Source organism: Mustela putorius, unplaced genomic scaffold (genome assembly GCF_011764305.1).
Source record: "Mustela putorius furo isolate JIRA1106 unplaced genomic scaffold, ASM1176430v1.1 tig00003845_pilon_pilon_pilon, whole genome shotgun sequence".
Taxonomy (NCBI): Eukaryota; Metazoa; Chordata; class Mammalia; order Carnivora; family Mustelidae; genus Mustela; species Mustela putorius.
In genome coordinates, this window is record NW_025421998.1 from 48,878,055 (window position 1) to 48,896,534 (window position 18,480).

General features: G+C 36.8%; 1 protein-coding gene across 3 annotated transcripts in view; it reads right to left on the bottom strand.

Annotated features, from left to right (window-relative positions):
• Positions 1-18,480, bottom strand: part of ANKMY2 (ankyrin repeat and MYND domain containing 2) — a 37,380-nt gene that overhangs the window by 14,513 nt on the left and 4,387 nt on the right. For 2 of the 3 annotated variants that reach the window (XM_004743398.3, XM_004743399.3), the window contains exons 2-4: positions 16,809-16,873; positions 11,107-11,245; positions 8,924-9,022 (exon numbers count right to left, since the gene is read on the bottom strand). In XM_004743398.3, the coding sequence (XP_004743455.1) occupies positions 8,924-9,022; positions 11,107-11,245; positions 16,809-16,873 (303 nt within the window). Of the gene's footprint in view, positions 1-8,923; positions 9,023-11,106; positions 11,246-11,354; positions 11,638-16,808; positions 16,874-18,480 lie in introns of those variants that run through there. The other variant, XM_045062744.1, reaches the window with a different exon arrangement.

Consider the following 18,480-nt stretch of genomic DNA (forward strand, 5'->3'; position numbering starts at 1 on the left):
GTCTCTTCTTCCAGCCGTATGGAAATGATGGCCATTCTTCCCTAATCACATCTGGCTTTCTTTACACAGAATATAAATTTATTCTACATTAAGCTTATTATTATTATTACTATTACACTAATCTCCCCTCCCAATGAATTTGAGAAAAGCTTGGTCTCTTTGTGAAATGAATTAGGGAAAAAGCTTTCGCTGGCTTAAGCTCAGAATTTGTATTATGGCTTCTTATAGATCCCTATGCCACTTGTCTGTAACACCTCTGGAGGAAAAACTGGTCCTAGGGAAGCAAGACTGTCCCTGGGGAATTTGGTGACCTGAACATGTTTTCCTGTTCCTCCCCAGCTCCCTTGCCACTAACTCTCTAGGGCAGGGAAGTGGCCATTCTGGGCAAACAGGCAGAACCCTCAGGGCACACTGGCAGGTGCAGGCTCCTTTGGGATCTCTGTCCACAAGACAGGACAACCAGCAGCAGAGAGTTCTGGGACCAGGCATGGGGGTTCCTGGAGAGCGATTTGCCCTGGGGGGCCAATGTCGCCCCAGTCCACTTGTGCATGGTCCTGCGAGCATCTCTCGATCCTGCTGACAAAGTGATCTGCAGGGTGGATGCTGGTACTTGAGGTTGGCAGAGAGCTCTGCTTGCCTGGGAGTTTACTTAGAGTTCTATACCCCTGGGTTCGACACAGTGCCCTTCTCTTCACTGCTTCATAACCATTATCAGCTTGACCCAGCTACGTAGGAGACAAGAAGTGAAGTACCCAAGGGGAGCCAGCATCATGGAAGACTTGTGCACTGCCTCCAGCAGACGGCCTCGTTGGTAGGAAGTACACTTACAACATCGACCACAACCACAACCGAACCATAACCATAATCACCAAGCAAGAACACTTAAGTAGATCAATTACAAAATGTAAAGTTTTGTGGACTGCAGAAAGATTCACAATGCTAACATTAATAGACAAAAAATAAAAATTAAAATAAAATCAAGAGACAAACTGAAAGAGGTAATCCAGGTTACTACTGAGGACTAAAAGAATAATATTGAAGACAAAGTGGATGAAATATCTCAAAACAGAGAAAAATGAGGAAATGGATATCATTATGGAAGAGATGAGAGCAGAAGGGCAGATCCAGGAAATTTAAAGGTGAAAATAGTAGAAATCTTTGAAGGGAAATGAGAAATGGATGGAGAATTAAGAACTAAGCAAATGATAGAAGAACACATCCCTGATTTAAAAGGAAATTTTAGTAGTGATCACAAACACATTTTTGGTATTTAATGCCATTCTTAAGTACTGAAACACTAGGGTGGGGTTTTGGGCTTTTTTTTTTTTCTTTCTGCCTTTCTTTCCCCCCCCTTTTTTTTTTAATCAGAAAGCTCTGATATATGTATCTTGGGGAGGAGCCAAACAATAACAGCATTCAGTAAAAATATGAGGTGCTCTGTTTAGCAAACAATCATCTCTATTTCCATAACGTTCCTGAAGGAAAAGGCCAAAACAACCAAGCAAATCCCCTATGATAAGCAGGACATGACATGATGGCACCAAAATTAACACAGGTCACTGTTTGTGGGAATTTACAATGATGCAGGAAGAAACCAGAGATGAAGACAAACTATATTGTTTCCTTAAAACACAATCTATACCCAGCTTTGATAAACAGGTATGTGATGCTATTTAATTAAAGAAAAAAAAAAGTTCAGGGTGCCTGGGTGGCTAAGTTGGTTGGGCATCTACCTTCAGCTCAGGTCATGATCCCAGGGTCCTGGGATCGAGTCCCACATTGGACTTCCTGCTCAGCAGGGAGCCTGCTTCTCCCTCTGCTGTTCCCCCTGCTTCTGCTCTCTCAAGCTCTCTCTGTGCCAAATAAATAAATAAAATATTAAAAAAAAAAAGTTCTAAAATAGCTGCTGCAAGGGCATGGGGGTGGAATAACTGGGTGATGGGCATGAGGGAAGGCACATGATGTAATGGGCACTGGGTGTTATATACAACTAATGAATCACTGAACTCTACCTCTGAAACTAATAATACACTATATGTTAATTAATTGAATTTAAATAAAACTAAATTCAATTAAAAACATAATAAAATAGCTCCTACAAAAAAACCAAAATTGACAGAGAATGAGCTAAAAATAAGGGAGTCGGGGGAAACAAGGAATTAGTTTGTTACTCTTATTTTCTCCTCAATCTCTCTACTAATATACTCAGGAAAATCCCTCTGAGCAGTTGGCAATATCTGTACATAAAAATACCAGCTACATAACAATGTCAGTATCACAAGACTAGAGATCTCTTAACATTACACCTTTGTAAGAAGGACAACATAATATTACTTTACCTTTTCTTTACTTCAGGGTTAATTTTTTTTACATTTTAGGTAGAGCTTAGATTATTTTGATATTTTATTTTAACTTATCTGCTAATAATTTACATTAGAGTGATATATACTTAATGATCATAAACTTTTATTTAATTTATATTTGTTTATTTTATTTTATTTTATTTTATTGTTTTAAAGATTTTATTTATTTATTTGACAGACAGAGATTACAAGTAGGCAGAGAGGCAGGCAGAGAGAGAGAGGAGGAAGCAGGCTCCCTGCTGAGCAGAGAGCCTGATGCGGGACTCGATCCCAGGACCCTGAGATCATGACCTGAGCCGAAGGCAGCGGCTTAACCCACTGAGCCACCCAGGCGCCCTATTTAAGTGTTTATAACTGAAACAATTCAATATTTAGTTTTACTGGTGTTTAATTTAATGAATTCTGAATAAATACAAATAAAATAGTATGACTATTACAGAAAATAAATGCTGGGCAAGGGGCTTGGGCAGTGCATCTGGGGCCAGTACTACCATCACTAGACTGTAGTCTACCTGACTGAATAGGGTCACTGAGTCCGTCCTAGGCTGGTTTACTCAGGGCAAGCATATACACAACTAATCACATGTTAGTAAAATTTTTTATTTTCTAAGATAAACTGAAACGGCTGGTTTACTTGGGGTAAGCATATACACGACTAATCACATGTTAGTAAAATTTTTTATTTTCTAAGATAAACTGAAATGGAAATATACTTCCAGAATGATTATTATAAGGGAAAATAAATTCTCATTTCCAAAGTGTGAAGTGTGAAGTAACTTCTATGTATGACGGAGGGAACAGAATAGTGATCCAAGAACCGTGAAACCAGCTCTGGTACGACTCACATTTCAGGGAGAAAGAGAATTTCGGTTACCATGGATTTCAAACCATATTCAACCTATAAACCATGCGAGAAGGTCCTGTAAGCCAAATCTAAATGGGAACAGACAGCTGAAGATGGAGCAAGGGGAAGGAGAAAGGGGGAGTAGACACCAACTGTGGACGGCAGAGACGGTTCATCTGAATAATGGGTGGAGGCAACTTGACTGAGAAATTATCTTGTTGACTGTGAGGATTAGTCAAAGAGAAGTAACCCATGATGGATGACATGCAAATAACATTTTGGTACTAAAAATACTGAACCCTCTCAACCAAGTCCACAGCTGGTGGCAATGGTGGAGGAGGAAAGGAAAGACGTGTTGTCTGATGAGGCAGAGAATGTGGAAAAACAAGTGAGCTGGAAGGATTTCCTCATGTTGGAACCGTTAAATGGGCAAATCCAGTGCCTTGCGGGTGGGCCATGGGGGATAGTTTTGTTCTTGCTTTTAACTGGCAAATATGGGTTTAATCGGCAGTGTTGTGAATAGGAGAGTAAGCATTAGTGGAATGGGAAAACTTTATTGATCTCTCTAGTTAATAAAAGAAGAAATAAATGTACTCTAAAATGACCAGGCCAGTCACATTAAGGAAACACACACACACACACACACACACACACACACACATAATATACAAGCACAAACAAAAACAACCAGCAACCACCAAGTAAAACAAAGCATAAAAATAATGAGGTAAAAGAGGAGGGATGCAATCAAGTTTATCAGTAATGATATATACGCACAAGCTGAGTACCTGTTAAAAGCCAGAGACTATGATTTTGGGTTAGAGAGCAGAGCACATGTACATGGGTTTATAAACATATAGATGTAGCAGTAGTTACCGTAATATAATGAAATAATAAAGATTGAGAACAAAGAGATGGGCAAAGAGATTATTGACAAATGCCAAAACCCAAAAAGGAATCAAGAAGGACTATAATAGCAAACTGGTGCAGCCGCTCTGGGAAATAGCATGGAGGGTCCTCAGAAAGGTAAAAATAGAACTTTTCTATCATCCAGCAGCTGCACTACTAGGTATTTATCCAAAGGATACAAAAATAGTGATTCAAACAGGCACATGCACCCCAATGTTTATAGCAGCAATACAGCCGAACTATGGAAAGAGCCCAGATGTCCATGGACTGCTGAATGGATAGAGAAGATGTGGTCCATACAGACAATGGAATACTCCTCAGCCACCAAAAAGAATGAAATTTTGCCATTTGCCATGACCTGGATGGACAGAGAGGGTATTAATGCTAAGTGAAGTAAGTCAGTCATAGAAAGACAATTAGCATATGATTTCACTCATATGTGGATGTTAAGAAACAAAACTGATGAAGATAGGAGAAAGGAAGGAAAAATAAAGTAAGATAAAAAGAGAGAGGGAGGCAAACCAAGAGACTCTTAACTATAGGGAATAAACTGAGGGCTGCTGGACTGGAGATAGGTGTGGGAATGGGGTAATTGGGTGATGGGCATTAAGCAGGGCCCTTGATGGGATGAGCACTAGGTGTTATATGCAACTGATAATCACTATATTCTACCCCTGAAGCCAATAATACATTATATTTTAATTAACTTGAATTTAAATAAAATCTGAAAAAAAACCAAACCAACAAAAAACCCAAAAACCCAAAATGAATGGACTATCAGAAAGAGTAGAACTAAAAACTGAAACAAGACAGAGTGGCATTCAGCAATGGCAAAACCAAAAGCGATATTATAAAAAGTGAAGAGCTAAAAAAATATTTCCATTAAAAACAGAAAAAAAACAGACATGCCAATTTTCACTATTACTATTTCTTCTTACTTTGAAGCCTAGAGCTAATTCAAATAGAAAATAAATGAAATTGAATAGCTACAAAGCCAGGAAGACTCTAGTAAAAATGACAAGCAAAAAAACAAATCAATGACTTTCTCCTTATTGTCCATAACCAGCTAGAAAGGACAGCATGGAAGTGGTGGTGGGAATTCTTAAAATATGTGCAATAACTACCAACTATTTAGAAATAAACTTGGAAAAATATGTAGTTTTAAGAAAGACCTGCTGTGAGGGAATCTAATGGTTAAGACCAAAGAACAAAAAATAAGTAAAAGAAACAAAAAGCAATATATAGGCATACCATGCAGTCTCTGCAACTAATTACATAACCATTTAATGAAAATCCAACAAGAACCAACAAATAAAAAATAAAACAAAACAAAACAAAAAAAAACAAAGAAAGAGGGGAGTGAGGAATGTATTGAAAGAGGAATAAGTAAAGGGAACACTTGCTTTAAAGTCAATGTGATCAGACAACGTGGTATGAATACACCAAGTGACAAACAAGCAGCCCCATGAAGAGAATATGGGGTCCAGAAATAGATACCAGTAGAGAAGAGAATTTAACTTACCACAAAACTGGTATTTCACTTTCAGCAGGAAAATGTTGAGTGGTTTTGTAAGTGGTGCTATCATAACTAACTAAATATCCAGGGGAAATGAACTCTAAAAAAATTAAATCTTAAAAATATAAAAAAAGTAAAAAAAAAAAATCTGAAAGAAATTTAGGAGAATAGTTAACTGACAGTGAAGAACTCTTTTGACAAGACAAGAACCATGGAAGGAATTTAAAACAATCAAACAAACAAAACTATGATTACTTAAAAATAAAGTTTCTATGGCAAAATTTCCCAGAAAGTCAAAAGAAAAATATATAAGGAGTATCTGAAACACGTGTGATAGACATAATGTCGCATCCATAATATACATAAATCTCCTCAAAGCAGTAAGAAAAGACAACCCAAAGGAAAAATACATAATGAGTATGAGTAGTCATCCACAGAAAAGAAAAATATAGATAAGTAACAACAGAAGCAGCTGAATTTCATGAATAATGAGGGAAAAGCAGATTCACAATATCCCATCTTGTCAACTATCAGATTGGCAAAAACACAAGAGTGAAAGCACCCAGTGCTGAAGAAGATTTTCACAGGAGTGTGAATTTCTATGCCCTTGTGGAAAGCAATCTAGACTTAGACTAAAATTAAAAATACAAACCGTGCGTCTCAGCCATTTAACTTCTGAGAATATGTTTTATACATATTAAAGTAGTACCATGTAAAAATGTAAGATCAAAGGATCATTGTATTATTTATAGTGATTTTTGAAAATTGTGCAACAGGGGCACACAGGTGGCTCAATCAGTTGGGCATCGAGCTCTCGATTTTGGCTCAGGTTATAGGATTGAGCCCTGTGTCAGGCTCTGTGCTCCAAGTGGGGTCTGTTTGTCCCTCTCCCTCTGTTCCTCTGCCACCCCCCCACCCCCGCAATCATGTGTGCTCTCTTAAATAAATAAATAAATAAATAAATAAATAAATAAAATCTTTTTAAAAGCCTGTACAATTTATTCATGGGGAGAGCTAAATGAACTATGAGTGCCTGGATCATGGAATATTAGTAACTGTTGGAGGAACTGAATTTAGACCTACTGAGATGAGAGGGACTTCCACAGCATACTGGTCAGGAAAGGAAACAATCACAAGGAGTATCTTTGTAAGATAAAATATTTTTTAAAAGATAGAAAGATATTTTTTAAAAGATAATGATCTTGTACACGTGCCCATATTTATATAAACTTTTCCGCTCATGGGCTATAAAAGGGGACAATGACTTTTTAAAAGGACTGACCATAAAGGAAAATATAATGTCAACTAATAGGGGTTTAATTTTTGCCTATGAAGTCACTCTATATAGATTAAAGTGGAATGAAAATATCACTCTTGTTTCTCTTATTTTAGGATGGGATGGTGGACAATTTCTACCTTAGATTTTTATGGATGCAGTAGTGTTAAGGAAAAGAACACTGTATTAATTTTTGAAAGAACAGGCTCCTTCACTTCTAGCCCTGTGAACTGAGGAAAGTTCCCGAATCTCTGTCTGAGCTCTGTTTTCCTACACTAGGGACATAAATGAAAACCTGCAGAGTTCAGCAGAACTTCCTATGATCTAACTGCCAGGCCTCATGGCACAGATCAGAAAACAGGAGGTCTATGGAGGGAAGAGATTTGCCTGTGATCTTGTCATGATTCAGCAGCAGACATGAACTAAAATAGGAGAATCAAGATCATCCTAGATGAGTCTTATACTGACAGCCTCAACATTAACTGAGAGGAGAGCTGGGGGGAACCAGGGAGCCCCTTGTGGTAGGAGATAAATATTAATTCTCTTAAGTTTACAATGCAAGGCCATACTTTTCTCAAATCCTCCTGAAATTGAGGTAAAATGAGAATATCTGCTATGACAGAGCTGTCACAGAGTGTCTCGGTGACTATCTGACCTAATCATTGGTAGCTACTATTTGCAGTTTTGAGACAGTAACAACTTTTGGCAAAATACACAGTCACTGCCTCCTAATATCAGACTAACAGACTAATTCCCACTATATTTCATCTTAAATGTAATTTCTCTTGAAACCCCCTTGGGGCAGGATAAAAGATCCCTCTCTCTGATATACTTCTATGAAACCCTTAAGATGTCCCATGAAGTATATTTCCACAATGCTTGTCTCTGCCATTAGCCTCTCACTGCCGTGACAGCATGAAGAGCCTCTGTCTCACTCACCACTAGAGCGATGCTTGGTAGCATCTAGAGCAATGCTTGGTATCTAGACTATGAACATTAAGTATTTGTTTAATGATTTATTAGTCCCAAAAAGGCCACCGGCTGCATTCCCAATAAATCAGATGTCTATATATTTGCTTGTCCATCTCTGGACTCTTATCAACTGCCAAATCAGTGGGACCAAAATACCAGTGACCAAATATGCACGCCATTCTCTTCCAAACCCTTCCTATTATGTCCTGGAATAGGACTGATACACCAGGAAATACTGGCAGATACAATAAATGTCTGTACTTGATGAGGATGATAATGAGGCAGCTATATATTATATTATTATTAATGTTCCTTTCTAGGAAGAAATTGCATTGTTGACATTTTTATTAGCAACGGTGACTGATGGCATCTCTTTCGTGCTACCTGTAAAGCTCCCTACATCAATATTTCACTTAGTCCTTTCAGTAACCATGAACCGAGTTACAATGAGGAAACTGAAGGTCAGAATGATTAAGTAACCTGGTACTGAGTGGTACAGCCAGAATTTCAACTGACGATTATTGACTTCAGAGTTCATGTTCTTGATTTTAGAGTAAACTAGTTCCCTTAGAGAAATAAAATATACTCATTCAAAGCACTTAACTACAACCCAAATGGCCCCACTATTCTCGGTATCTCACAAATTCAAAACAGCCTCGTTATCTCCACAGCATTACTACATAGTTCGCTAAGTTAGACAAAACCTAGTAAAATGTATACATTTTGCATTTTTAAAAATAAACATGAGAGAGATGCTTGGGTGGTTCAGTCAGCTAAGTATCTGCCTTCAGCTCAGGTCATGATCTCAGGATGAAGACCCTCATCGGGCTCCCTGCTCATCACGGAACCTGCTTTTCCATCTGCCTGCCCCTCCCCCTGCTTAGCACGCTCTCTCTCTCTGACAAATAAATAAATAAAATCTTTAAAAAAATAAAAAATAAATAAACATACATGACACAGTTTGTATTCTGAGAAGCAAAGTGGTATTTTTTCATGGAGGACACTTTAGATAAAGCTTAAATTTAAAACTGCCATGAACTCACCCACAAAGGCTGCCATCTGAGCTGCAGTTCTTCCCACAGAGTTGACAACATCTGTCTCAGCTCCGGCTTCCAACATTACCCATGTGATGTCTTTGTTACCTGATGTTAAAAAGTAACCTGTCGGTTAATACTAAGGGTAGCACAATTCAAATATCTCCTTCTAATTTATCTGGACCCTTGTCCCCCATTTAATTTTAGGTTTCTATCTTGTGAATATTTTCATTTTTTTTCCTAAAGTATAAACCATAACTATAGTAAATGGGAAAATGACACTAAAATCCACATAGAAATTAACCTCATTTTGCGTAAAATGCCTTCAGGCAATTAAAAAATGGAAGGAATTAGGAATTATCACTTTTTTCTAACAAAACCAAATATATTTTTCTGACAGATAATTCTTAGTTAAAGTCAAAACAAAAAATATCAACAATAAAGAGAGAGAAAATGAAAACACGTTTCCACTTGGTATCTACCAATCCATTCCAACCCTCACACCTATAAGCCCTGGAATAATGATTTAACAGGTGATGGTCTATCTTTCTATACTCTTCTCTCTAAACATCCATTTGCCTTTATTCTATTTGCATTCTATTACTAATGTAATCATCACAGATACTTGCTATTGTAAATTATACTCAGTGACCAGCATTTTCCATTAATTTTAGCAAGTTTGAACTATGATTTCCTTAGAACAGTTCCTGGAAAACACCGTAAGAATCAAAGTCATGCATATTTTAGCTGCATTTTGCCAGGCTGACTTCCAGCAAGGTTGGGCTGATATGCATATCCCAAAATGGTTCAGAGAAATCCCTACAACCAATGCTGGACATTAGCTCTCTTCTTGACCTCTGCCAATATGGTAACTGACAAATGATCATTTATTCTTGTAATCTGCATTTCTTTGTTTATTGGTGAAAGCCTTTCATATCCTCATGAACCAATTCTATTTCTTGTGTTTTCTGTTCAATTTGGTCCAATACAATTTTGTATTACAGCACTTGTTTCTAAATCATTTATGAGAACTCCTGATATAGAGTGTTATGACCCTTAGAGATACGTAATAAATATTTTCCTTAGTTTTGCATTTGTATTTTACTCTCTATATGGTATATTCTATATTTGGAAATGTTAAACTTATATATAATCAAATTGGTCAATGTTGTCCTATTTTAATTGTATATTTTATGTATCATATTTAGAAATGCTTTCCTTTTATCCCAAGTTTTTATTTAAATTCCAGCTAGTTGACACACAGTACAATGTTAGTTTCGGGTGTAGAATTCAGTGAATCACCACTTACGTACAATGCCCATTGCCCATAGCAAATGCCCTCATTAATACGCGTTACATAGCTAGCCCATTGAAGCACCCCCATGCTTTCCTGTCCCAGGCTTATCAAAATACAGATTACTGCTTTTCAAGTGTGAGAATATTATATTACATCCTCAGTTTATTAGGAAAAAAAACTACAACTATGGTTAACTCCACTTAATTTTAAATGTTTCCCGGTTGTCTTTATTTACAAATCATAAGCAACATGAGTAAGAGTAAATTTTTTTTTTTTAATTTTTTATTTTTTATAAACATATATTTTTACCCCCAGGGGTACAGGGTCCGTGAATCGCCAGGTCCACACACCCCACAGCACTCACCAAAGCACACACCACCCCCAATGTCCATAACCTTACCCCCCTTCTCCCTAACCCCCCTCCCCCCAGCAACCCTCAGTTTGTTTTGTGAGATTAAGAGTCACTTATGGTTTGTCAAGAGTAAATTTCTAATTGGATCAGCAGAATTCAGTACATAAATGTCAGTGAAACAGAGAGACAACTCTATCATAGCAGCTATTTTCTCAAGAGAACCAAGTTCTCAGATTACTTCATAATACAAAGATACAGAACATCAACAGAACTAATCTGAAAGAAAATCGATTCAACTTCCTAACTCTACACAAAATAGACCGTCAGTACAATTAAATGATTTAAATAAGTAAAGAAACATATTACAAATTAAATATATTTCATACGTTATAACTTCAAAAACCAATTCCTACCTTTTCTATAAGAACCGATCTTAAAATTACTATAACAAAAAAGCATTTAATTTAAAAGTATGCATATACTTATAACAAATTTGTAGGGATGACTAATAGTAAGATATTAGAATAAATGCCAAAACTTCACCAGAAAGCGCAGCAAACATGAGGGCTGTGTATCCGTGCTCATGTTGATGACAATTTACATCAGCTCCATGTCGTAAAAGTAATTTGCACATATCAAGCTTCCCTTTATAGGCAGCATGCATTAGAGGAGTCATTCCATTCTTCAACAGAAAGGAAAAAAGTATTAATTTTACTTATTTACCTCTTCCCCTATGAACAATTCCTGCAATTATTCAAAAACATAAAAGAAACATGAATTAATAAATTCACCTTTATAATTTGTAAAGGACTTTATGTTCATTTCCTCACTTGGATCTTTCATAAACTGCTGAGGAAAAACGATGGTTTTGTTACCTAATTTTTTTTTTTTAATAGTTTAGCAGACAGATTCAGAGAAGACTTGCTCACCCTCACATAAGCAGCAGTAAAATGGCCAGGCAAGTACCAAACCTAGATCATCTGGGCTCTCATCTCACACTTAGTTCCTAGGAAAACAAATGAGCCAACAAATACGAATGCAGAATTTTTTTTTAAGATTTTATTTATTTATTTGACAGAGAGAGAGAGAGATCACAAGTAGGCAGAGAGGCAGGCAGAGAGAGAGGGGGAAGCAGGCTCTCCAGAGAGCAGAGAGCCCGATGCAGGCCTTGATCCCAAGACCCTGAGACCTTGACCCAAGCCGAAGGCAAAAGCTTAACCCACTGAGCCACCCAGGTGCCCGAATGCAGAGATATTTTTAAAAACCAATAAACAAACACAAAACAATTAGAATGCCTATCAAAGAGAAAGCTGAATGGAGTATGTTATATCCACAACATGGAATGCCATGAAGCCAGGGACAGGAGCGAATCTGTATCTAGAGAACTGGAGAGAGTTCCACGAATTACTGACAATGAGAAAAACAAGATGCAGCAAATGTCTATTTCCATGGTATCATTTTAAAAACAATGATCCCCAAACCACATGTACATTTTGAATATGTATGATTTGATCACATACATGACTGAATGTATAAATACCGAGAAATGGTTGTAAGTATTTACACTCCACTGTTTAGTCTCCATATGCTTTGTGCATATCCAGTGAAACATCCAGCTTTATTTGTTCTGGGAATCTGATACTATTTGGTAGATAAATGAACAAGTTGTTCTCAAGTAAACCAGGATAAGCAAAAAATGCTGGCATATCAAAGCTGTTTTTGATAAAAACCTCTCCAAAACACAATCTCGTAAACCTCCGAATACTAACATGCTTTGAATTGTTCTTTATGATCCCACACTATTATTATGAACAGAAGCTAGCAGTATTTTTTTTTTTTTTTGAGATTTTACTTATTTGTCAGAAAGGGAGAGTAAGAGAGAACACAAGCAGGGGGAGCAGCAGGCAGAGGAGAAGCAGACTCCAGGCAGAGCATGGAGCCTGATGCCCCAGGGATACGAGGACTGAGCAGAAGGCAGACACTTAACTGACTTGAGTCATCCAGGCGCCCAACCAATATTCTTGAAGGGTTACTGGTGAGAGAATTATAGGAAGGCTGGGACCTTTCAAGAGGCTCTCCAGAAGACATCCCAGTAGGAGTCCTCATTGTTTCTTGAGAACAATAAAACATTGATAAGATTATAATGTTAAGACTTCCTTTGTTGGGAGTATCTACAAGAATGAGGTATTTCAAGGTTGGGAGTGGCTCAGGAAGGTGAGGGTAATCAGGATCTCATTACACACACACACACACACTCTCTCTCTCTCTCTCTCAGCTTTGAGAAGTGGGAATGAACTATCCGGTTATTACCTTTTGAGTGAGGCAAAATGTATTCAGAACATGGCTAGGGTGATAGCCCCCAAAGGATGCTATAACCTGGACACAAGAAGCTGGCATTAACCTGTGAGGTGGGGAAGGACACAGTACAGGCAGATGGGCAGTCAATCACACCCCAACCCCATCCTACAAGGAAAGACTGAATGAATAAGCCTAACACTATAATACTGTCCTATATATAATATAGGACACGTAAATATAATATAGGACATATATATACTGTTCTATATATTTAAAAAATCTAAAGCAGCATTCAACACAATGAGAAAAGATGCTTAAGAACTAAGAAGATGTGCAAAATTTGGGGAGGTTACATTGCAAAGTGTCCTCACCTGTTTATGTCTGCTTGTGTTTTAACTGTCCTCTGTGTTGATCACTTCCGTCCACTTAATCTGCCTGCCTCCCAGATTCCTGATCCTGTTTCCTCTTTTTTTTTTTTTTAATTTTCTTTCTTTTTGCTCTTTCTTATTTACCAGCAGTCTTAACAGGGACTGGTTTTTCAGAGGCAATCCATGAGAGCTTTTTAAAGGGGCAATGAGCAAACCCAATCATATCATTTTCTGTGCAATCTCTGAACTTGTTATCTTTGTCATGTCTATAAAGCTGTGTATCTTTTTCCCATATCAGCTGTCAGTGCTGGGCTGTTTGATCCTGGGAAACAGAAGCCAAACATGTGCTAACTGATCATTTATATTAAGCTTTTCTTTTTTTCTTTTTCTTTTTTTTTTTTTTTTACTGAGGTATAATTTACATACAATGTTGTATTAATTTCAGGTATACAACATAATGTGTATTATGAAATGTATAGAAGCTTTCCAAGTAAGAGGATATCTCATACACTTTCTTAGTTCAATTTTGAATCATAAGAACAAAAAGAATTACAAATTTTGAATGTAATTTTTACTATGCATTATCTGAGTTATAGTACAGACTGTTCTTTATGGAAACATCTCAAAGGGCAAAGAAAATAAGGAAGTGACATTAATAAATTTTGATGTTCCAAACAGATATAAAGCAGCTACCATCCTACAAATTTTCTAGTCTTTCTAGTATTTTTATGTATTCCAGTATAAAAGGAATTGGATAATTTAAAATACTATCAATCTACTAGATATAGAAAAGAATATGCCCATGTTCAAAATAAATTAAATTGAAAATGTCATCTTCTAGTTATAAAAATGAAACAAGCTATTATCAGTTAGAAAAAAATAATACCTAATGTCCATCCCAACTCAAATCACGAAAGGGGAAATAAGGTTTCATAAAATGTTATCACAGTGTTACATGTAATTCATCAGTTATATTTTAACATCTCTGAAACTGAGTTGTCCTTCGCAAATATTAGAATCTTACAAATTATCACCGATCTCCACCCCCTTCCTTTTTTTTTTTTACTATTTCTGAAATCTGGATGAGTCTTATAATCTACAGCATATTCGAATCACTTGAAACATCAAAAGTAAAATTCCCCACTTCCCTGTCATTTCCCAAAGGCAACTCTGGAAGAAGTCTGCTTAACTGAACTGCTTGAAAAACAAGCAGCTAAAATTCTTTAGATATTAATGACCGAAAAAGAACTGAAGCTTCTCCCCCATGATTCTTAAATCGAAGAATTTATCAATATTAGCCTATTATGTTATAATTCTCTATCATTACCTAAAGCTTTCATTCATTCAGCAAATATTTCCTGAGTGCCTAATATATATCCGTCACAGGTTTATGTGCTGTGGGTAGCAATGAACTAATTCCATGCTCCTCCAGACTAAGTCCCTGACATTCAAATTTTAGTTGAGGTGACAGGACAGGTGGTTCAAGTGCTCTAGAGAAAGAACATCGAAAAGAGGGAAACAGAATGGCAGAGAGCAAGAAGAGATTATTAGTTGAAAAAGGAGAGTTAAGAAATGTCTAGGCAGGTGGCTTTGGACAAATCCCTTTCCTAAAGGGAATGGCTACACAAAGGATTTAAATGACTAGTGGAAAAAACCTCCAGGGAAAGAGAATGCAAGTGGTGAGAGAAGTATTACCTTCAAGGAATATCAAGGAAGCCAAAACTGTCCCCAGGATCCCCAAGAATCTCCTTGGCTTGATCCCCATTCTTCTAAGGTTTTTTTGTCTTGTTTTGAATTTTATTTATTTATTTGACAGAGGGGGGGGGAGAGAGAGAGAGAGAGAGAGCGCACAAGCAGGCGGAGTAGCAGGCAGAGGGAGAGGGAAAGCGAGAGGCAGGTGCCCCGCTGAGTGTTGAGGGCAGCTAATATTGAGCATTTTTCCATTTGCTTTTCATTTTCATTGTCTTTATAGCCATCCCAGGGAGTGTGAGGTGGTACCTCGCTGTAGTTCCCTCATAGCTAATATTCAGCACTTTTTCACGTGCATATTGGTCATCTGAATATCTTTTTGGAGCAGTACCTAGTCAGAACCTTTGCCCATTTTTTAATGTGTTATTTGTCTTTTTATTATTGAGTTGTAGAATTTGTAATAGCTTCCAGTTAGAAGTCCCTTATCAGATATGATCTGTAAAACCAATCTGTGGATTATCTTTTCACTTTTTTCATGGCATACTGTGAAGCATAAAAATTTTAGTTTTCAGTTTTCCTTTTGTTGCTTGGGCCTGATGGCTTTTTCAAACATTCACGTTCACGGGTTCATTTCCTCTGCTCTCTGAGGATAGCCTAAGCTTTATTAAAGATTTCAAATTAAAAGCTCACAACACCACACAGATTGAAAGTATAACAATAAATGCTGCAAAATTTCTTCTATCACTTTGGCCATATAATCCAGCTTTTGATAAACAGGAACTTTTGATAAGTTTGCTTACAGTTCTAAATTGCAGACAATTACTACCTCTAGTCCTTCTTTAACCCAAGAATTACTTAGAATTAAAATAAAAATTTCAGGTCGTTTTATTATTTGGATCATATTTTTGTGTATTTTCAGTGTATTCTACTGCATTAGGTGAATTTCTTTGAAATTAGCTAAAATTGCCTTTATAAAATAGCATAATACATAGACTAATTTTTATCAGTGTTCCATGTAAAAGACAATGTACTATTTTTGTCCAAGTTACACACAGTGCATTGACTGTCAATTAGTTACCCAAATTTTTTGTTCCCTAAATTACTTTTTTGCTATTTAATCTGGTGGTTTCTTAAAGGCGTTACTGTGGTCTTACAAATTTCTCCTTTGAATTCTCTTTTTCTTTATGTACTTCAAAGCTTATAAGCTTGTAAGTGAAGGCTTAAAGCTACAATATTCTTGGTAGGTTATTAATTATTAATTTAATCGATGAGAAAGTCATTTAACAAAATTTTTTTTTATTTTTTGCTTTAAACTTTATTTTGTCTGATGTTAATTTTGGTACCTATTTCTAAGTAGAGGGTCAGTAAAACCCCTTCCTCTTTTGCATGAGCAAGTATTGTTCAGCTTACTTTCTAACACTAGAGACACACTATAAAATAAAGAAGACACTAGCCACATGTGGTTAATGGCCGATATCGGACCGGCCAGGAAAGACACCACCATCAATGCAGAAAGTTATTTTGAAGAGCAGTTATTCTAGGAAGTTGAGTTTAGAACTGCTGTATCAAAAGTATGCATATTTAAAAATGACACATATTCTAAAATTTTCTCCAGTGTGTGATGTCAATTTACACCTAATTCATTAGTACAGAGAAGTCCAGTGTTTCTCACTCTTTATAAGAAATGATATGATGTGGTTTAATGTGGACTTGACTAATAAAATTAAACATGTTTTTACATGCTTGTCTTTGTAACCTGTCTGCTCACTTTGGCTTAGAGATTAGTATAACTTAAGCACAAATGCTAGCAAACAACTGTGAATATTACATTTTAGGTATTATCCACTCTTATAAAAAGTAAAGCACTTTATTCAACTTTTTAAATCTTACCTCATCCAAACAGTTGACGCGGACGTTCTTGCTGGCTAATAGTGTTCCAGCTTCTTGGACCGTACCTTTAGAAAAGAAAAATAAGGAAGGAAGGAAGGGAAGGAGGAAGGGAAGTAGGGAGGAAAGAAGAAAAGAAGGAAAGAAGGAAGGAAATGAAAAATAAGGTTATCATTACAACAAAAAAAATCTAACATCACGAAAACAAATGTTAAAGGGTTATATGTAAAACTAAAACTAGTCTGGTTAGACTGTTAAGAAATAAAGCATCAACATAACAGCATTTTTTCCACCGAGTAATTAGACAGAAGAACAGATTTATAGACACGAAAATAGTTCCACCGTGTTTTTACTTCCACTGACCTTAGAGTATATTAAATTGGCCATATTTTCCTTTTGGCAGTGATACAATAACCACAAAACATGAGACTCTTACTACTGAAATCTTAAAGGGCATCTAGTCCAACCCGCAATCTAAAGCTTAAATTCCAGTTCGTGTAATAACTGGAGTTCAAAATACAATCAGGATCTCTATACTCTGCCATCACCAGGCCCTGTGACTTGATGGCAGCATACTTATAATAGAATTCTTGGTTTAGAAATGCTTAGATTAAAAAAAAAAAGAAAGAAAGAAAGAAAGAAAAGAAAAGAAAAAAAAGAAATGCTTAGGTAAACATTTCTTTGTAGCCCAGTTCCATAGAAAAGTGCCTATGGTTATTACTCAGACTGTCATACTGAATGTCCTCGAACATAAACCTGAAGGTTAGCCGTTTGTAAATTTGGAAATAAGCTATAGTTGGGCCACAACTGTCAAGTTTTTCCAGTCTTCTGTGAGGCATACTGACATAAGCAAGTAGTTGCAAGAATGTTGCTATTATCATCGTTAATAATAGTCAGCTACTTGTTCTGCCATAAAATTTCTGGTTTGATGGGGAAAAGAACAATGAAATTAGAATGTTCTCAGGAAGAAAGAATGAGACAAACCTCTCCTTCACAAGGATATAAAAGAATAGGAACATCCCACAACTGGGAGTTTTTTCTCTCCTTCAACTGAAAATTACAGTTTAAGAATGTGCTAACTTCTGCTAGTTTTCCAGGTTAAATGTGGAATGCAAAATAAAGATTAGCATTTTTCTCTCTCCCTGACCTGCTCCTTAGGCAAGTCATCTGGTTGCCTCACATGAACAGGGAATGGACAGAGAAATATCTCCTAGACTGACAGAGAAATAGCTCTGCTGGGGTAATGTGTCAAGTGAATGATCTACAAATCCCTGGATTCTGACAGCAGCTATCACGTAAATAGTGCATTTTTCTGACCCTCTACTCCATCGGAGGGCAGTTTGTATCACTGGCTGAAGGACTACAGGATGAATGGGGGAAAGCCCTCAAGCTTATGAGCAAGTTCTACATGGAACATTATTCATCCCTGGCCTTCTCAACAGAGACTTTCTCCAACATCTTTAGAAAGGAATTAAAATAGAACAAAAACTCTGGCCACCCAATTTTACTTCAGGAAGATGCTTTGGCTGATTTCCATTATCCAGTGAGAAATGAATGAAGTGATTTCCCATCTGATTAGGAGATGTTTATGCAGGAAAGGGAGAATACTACAGGGACTGTGAGCATGTCAAAGCACGTTCCATGTTAGGGGAGGGTGGGGATTACAATCACAAAC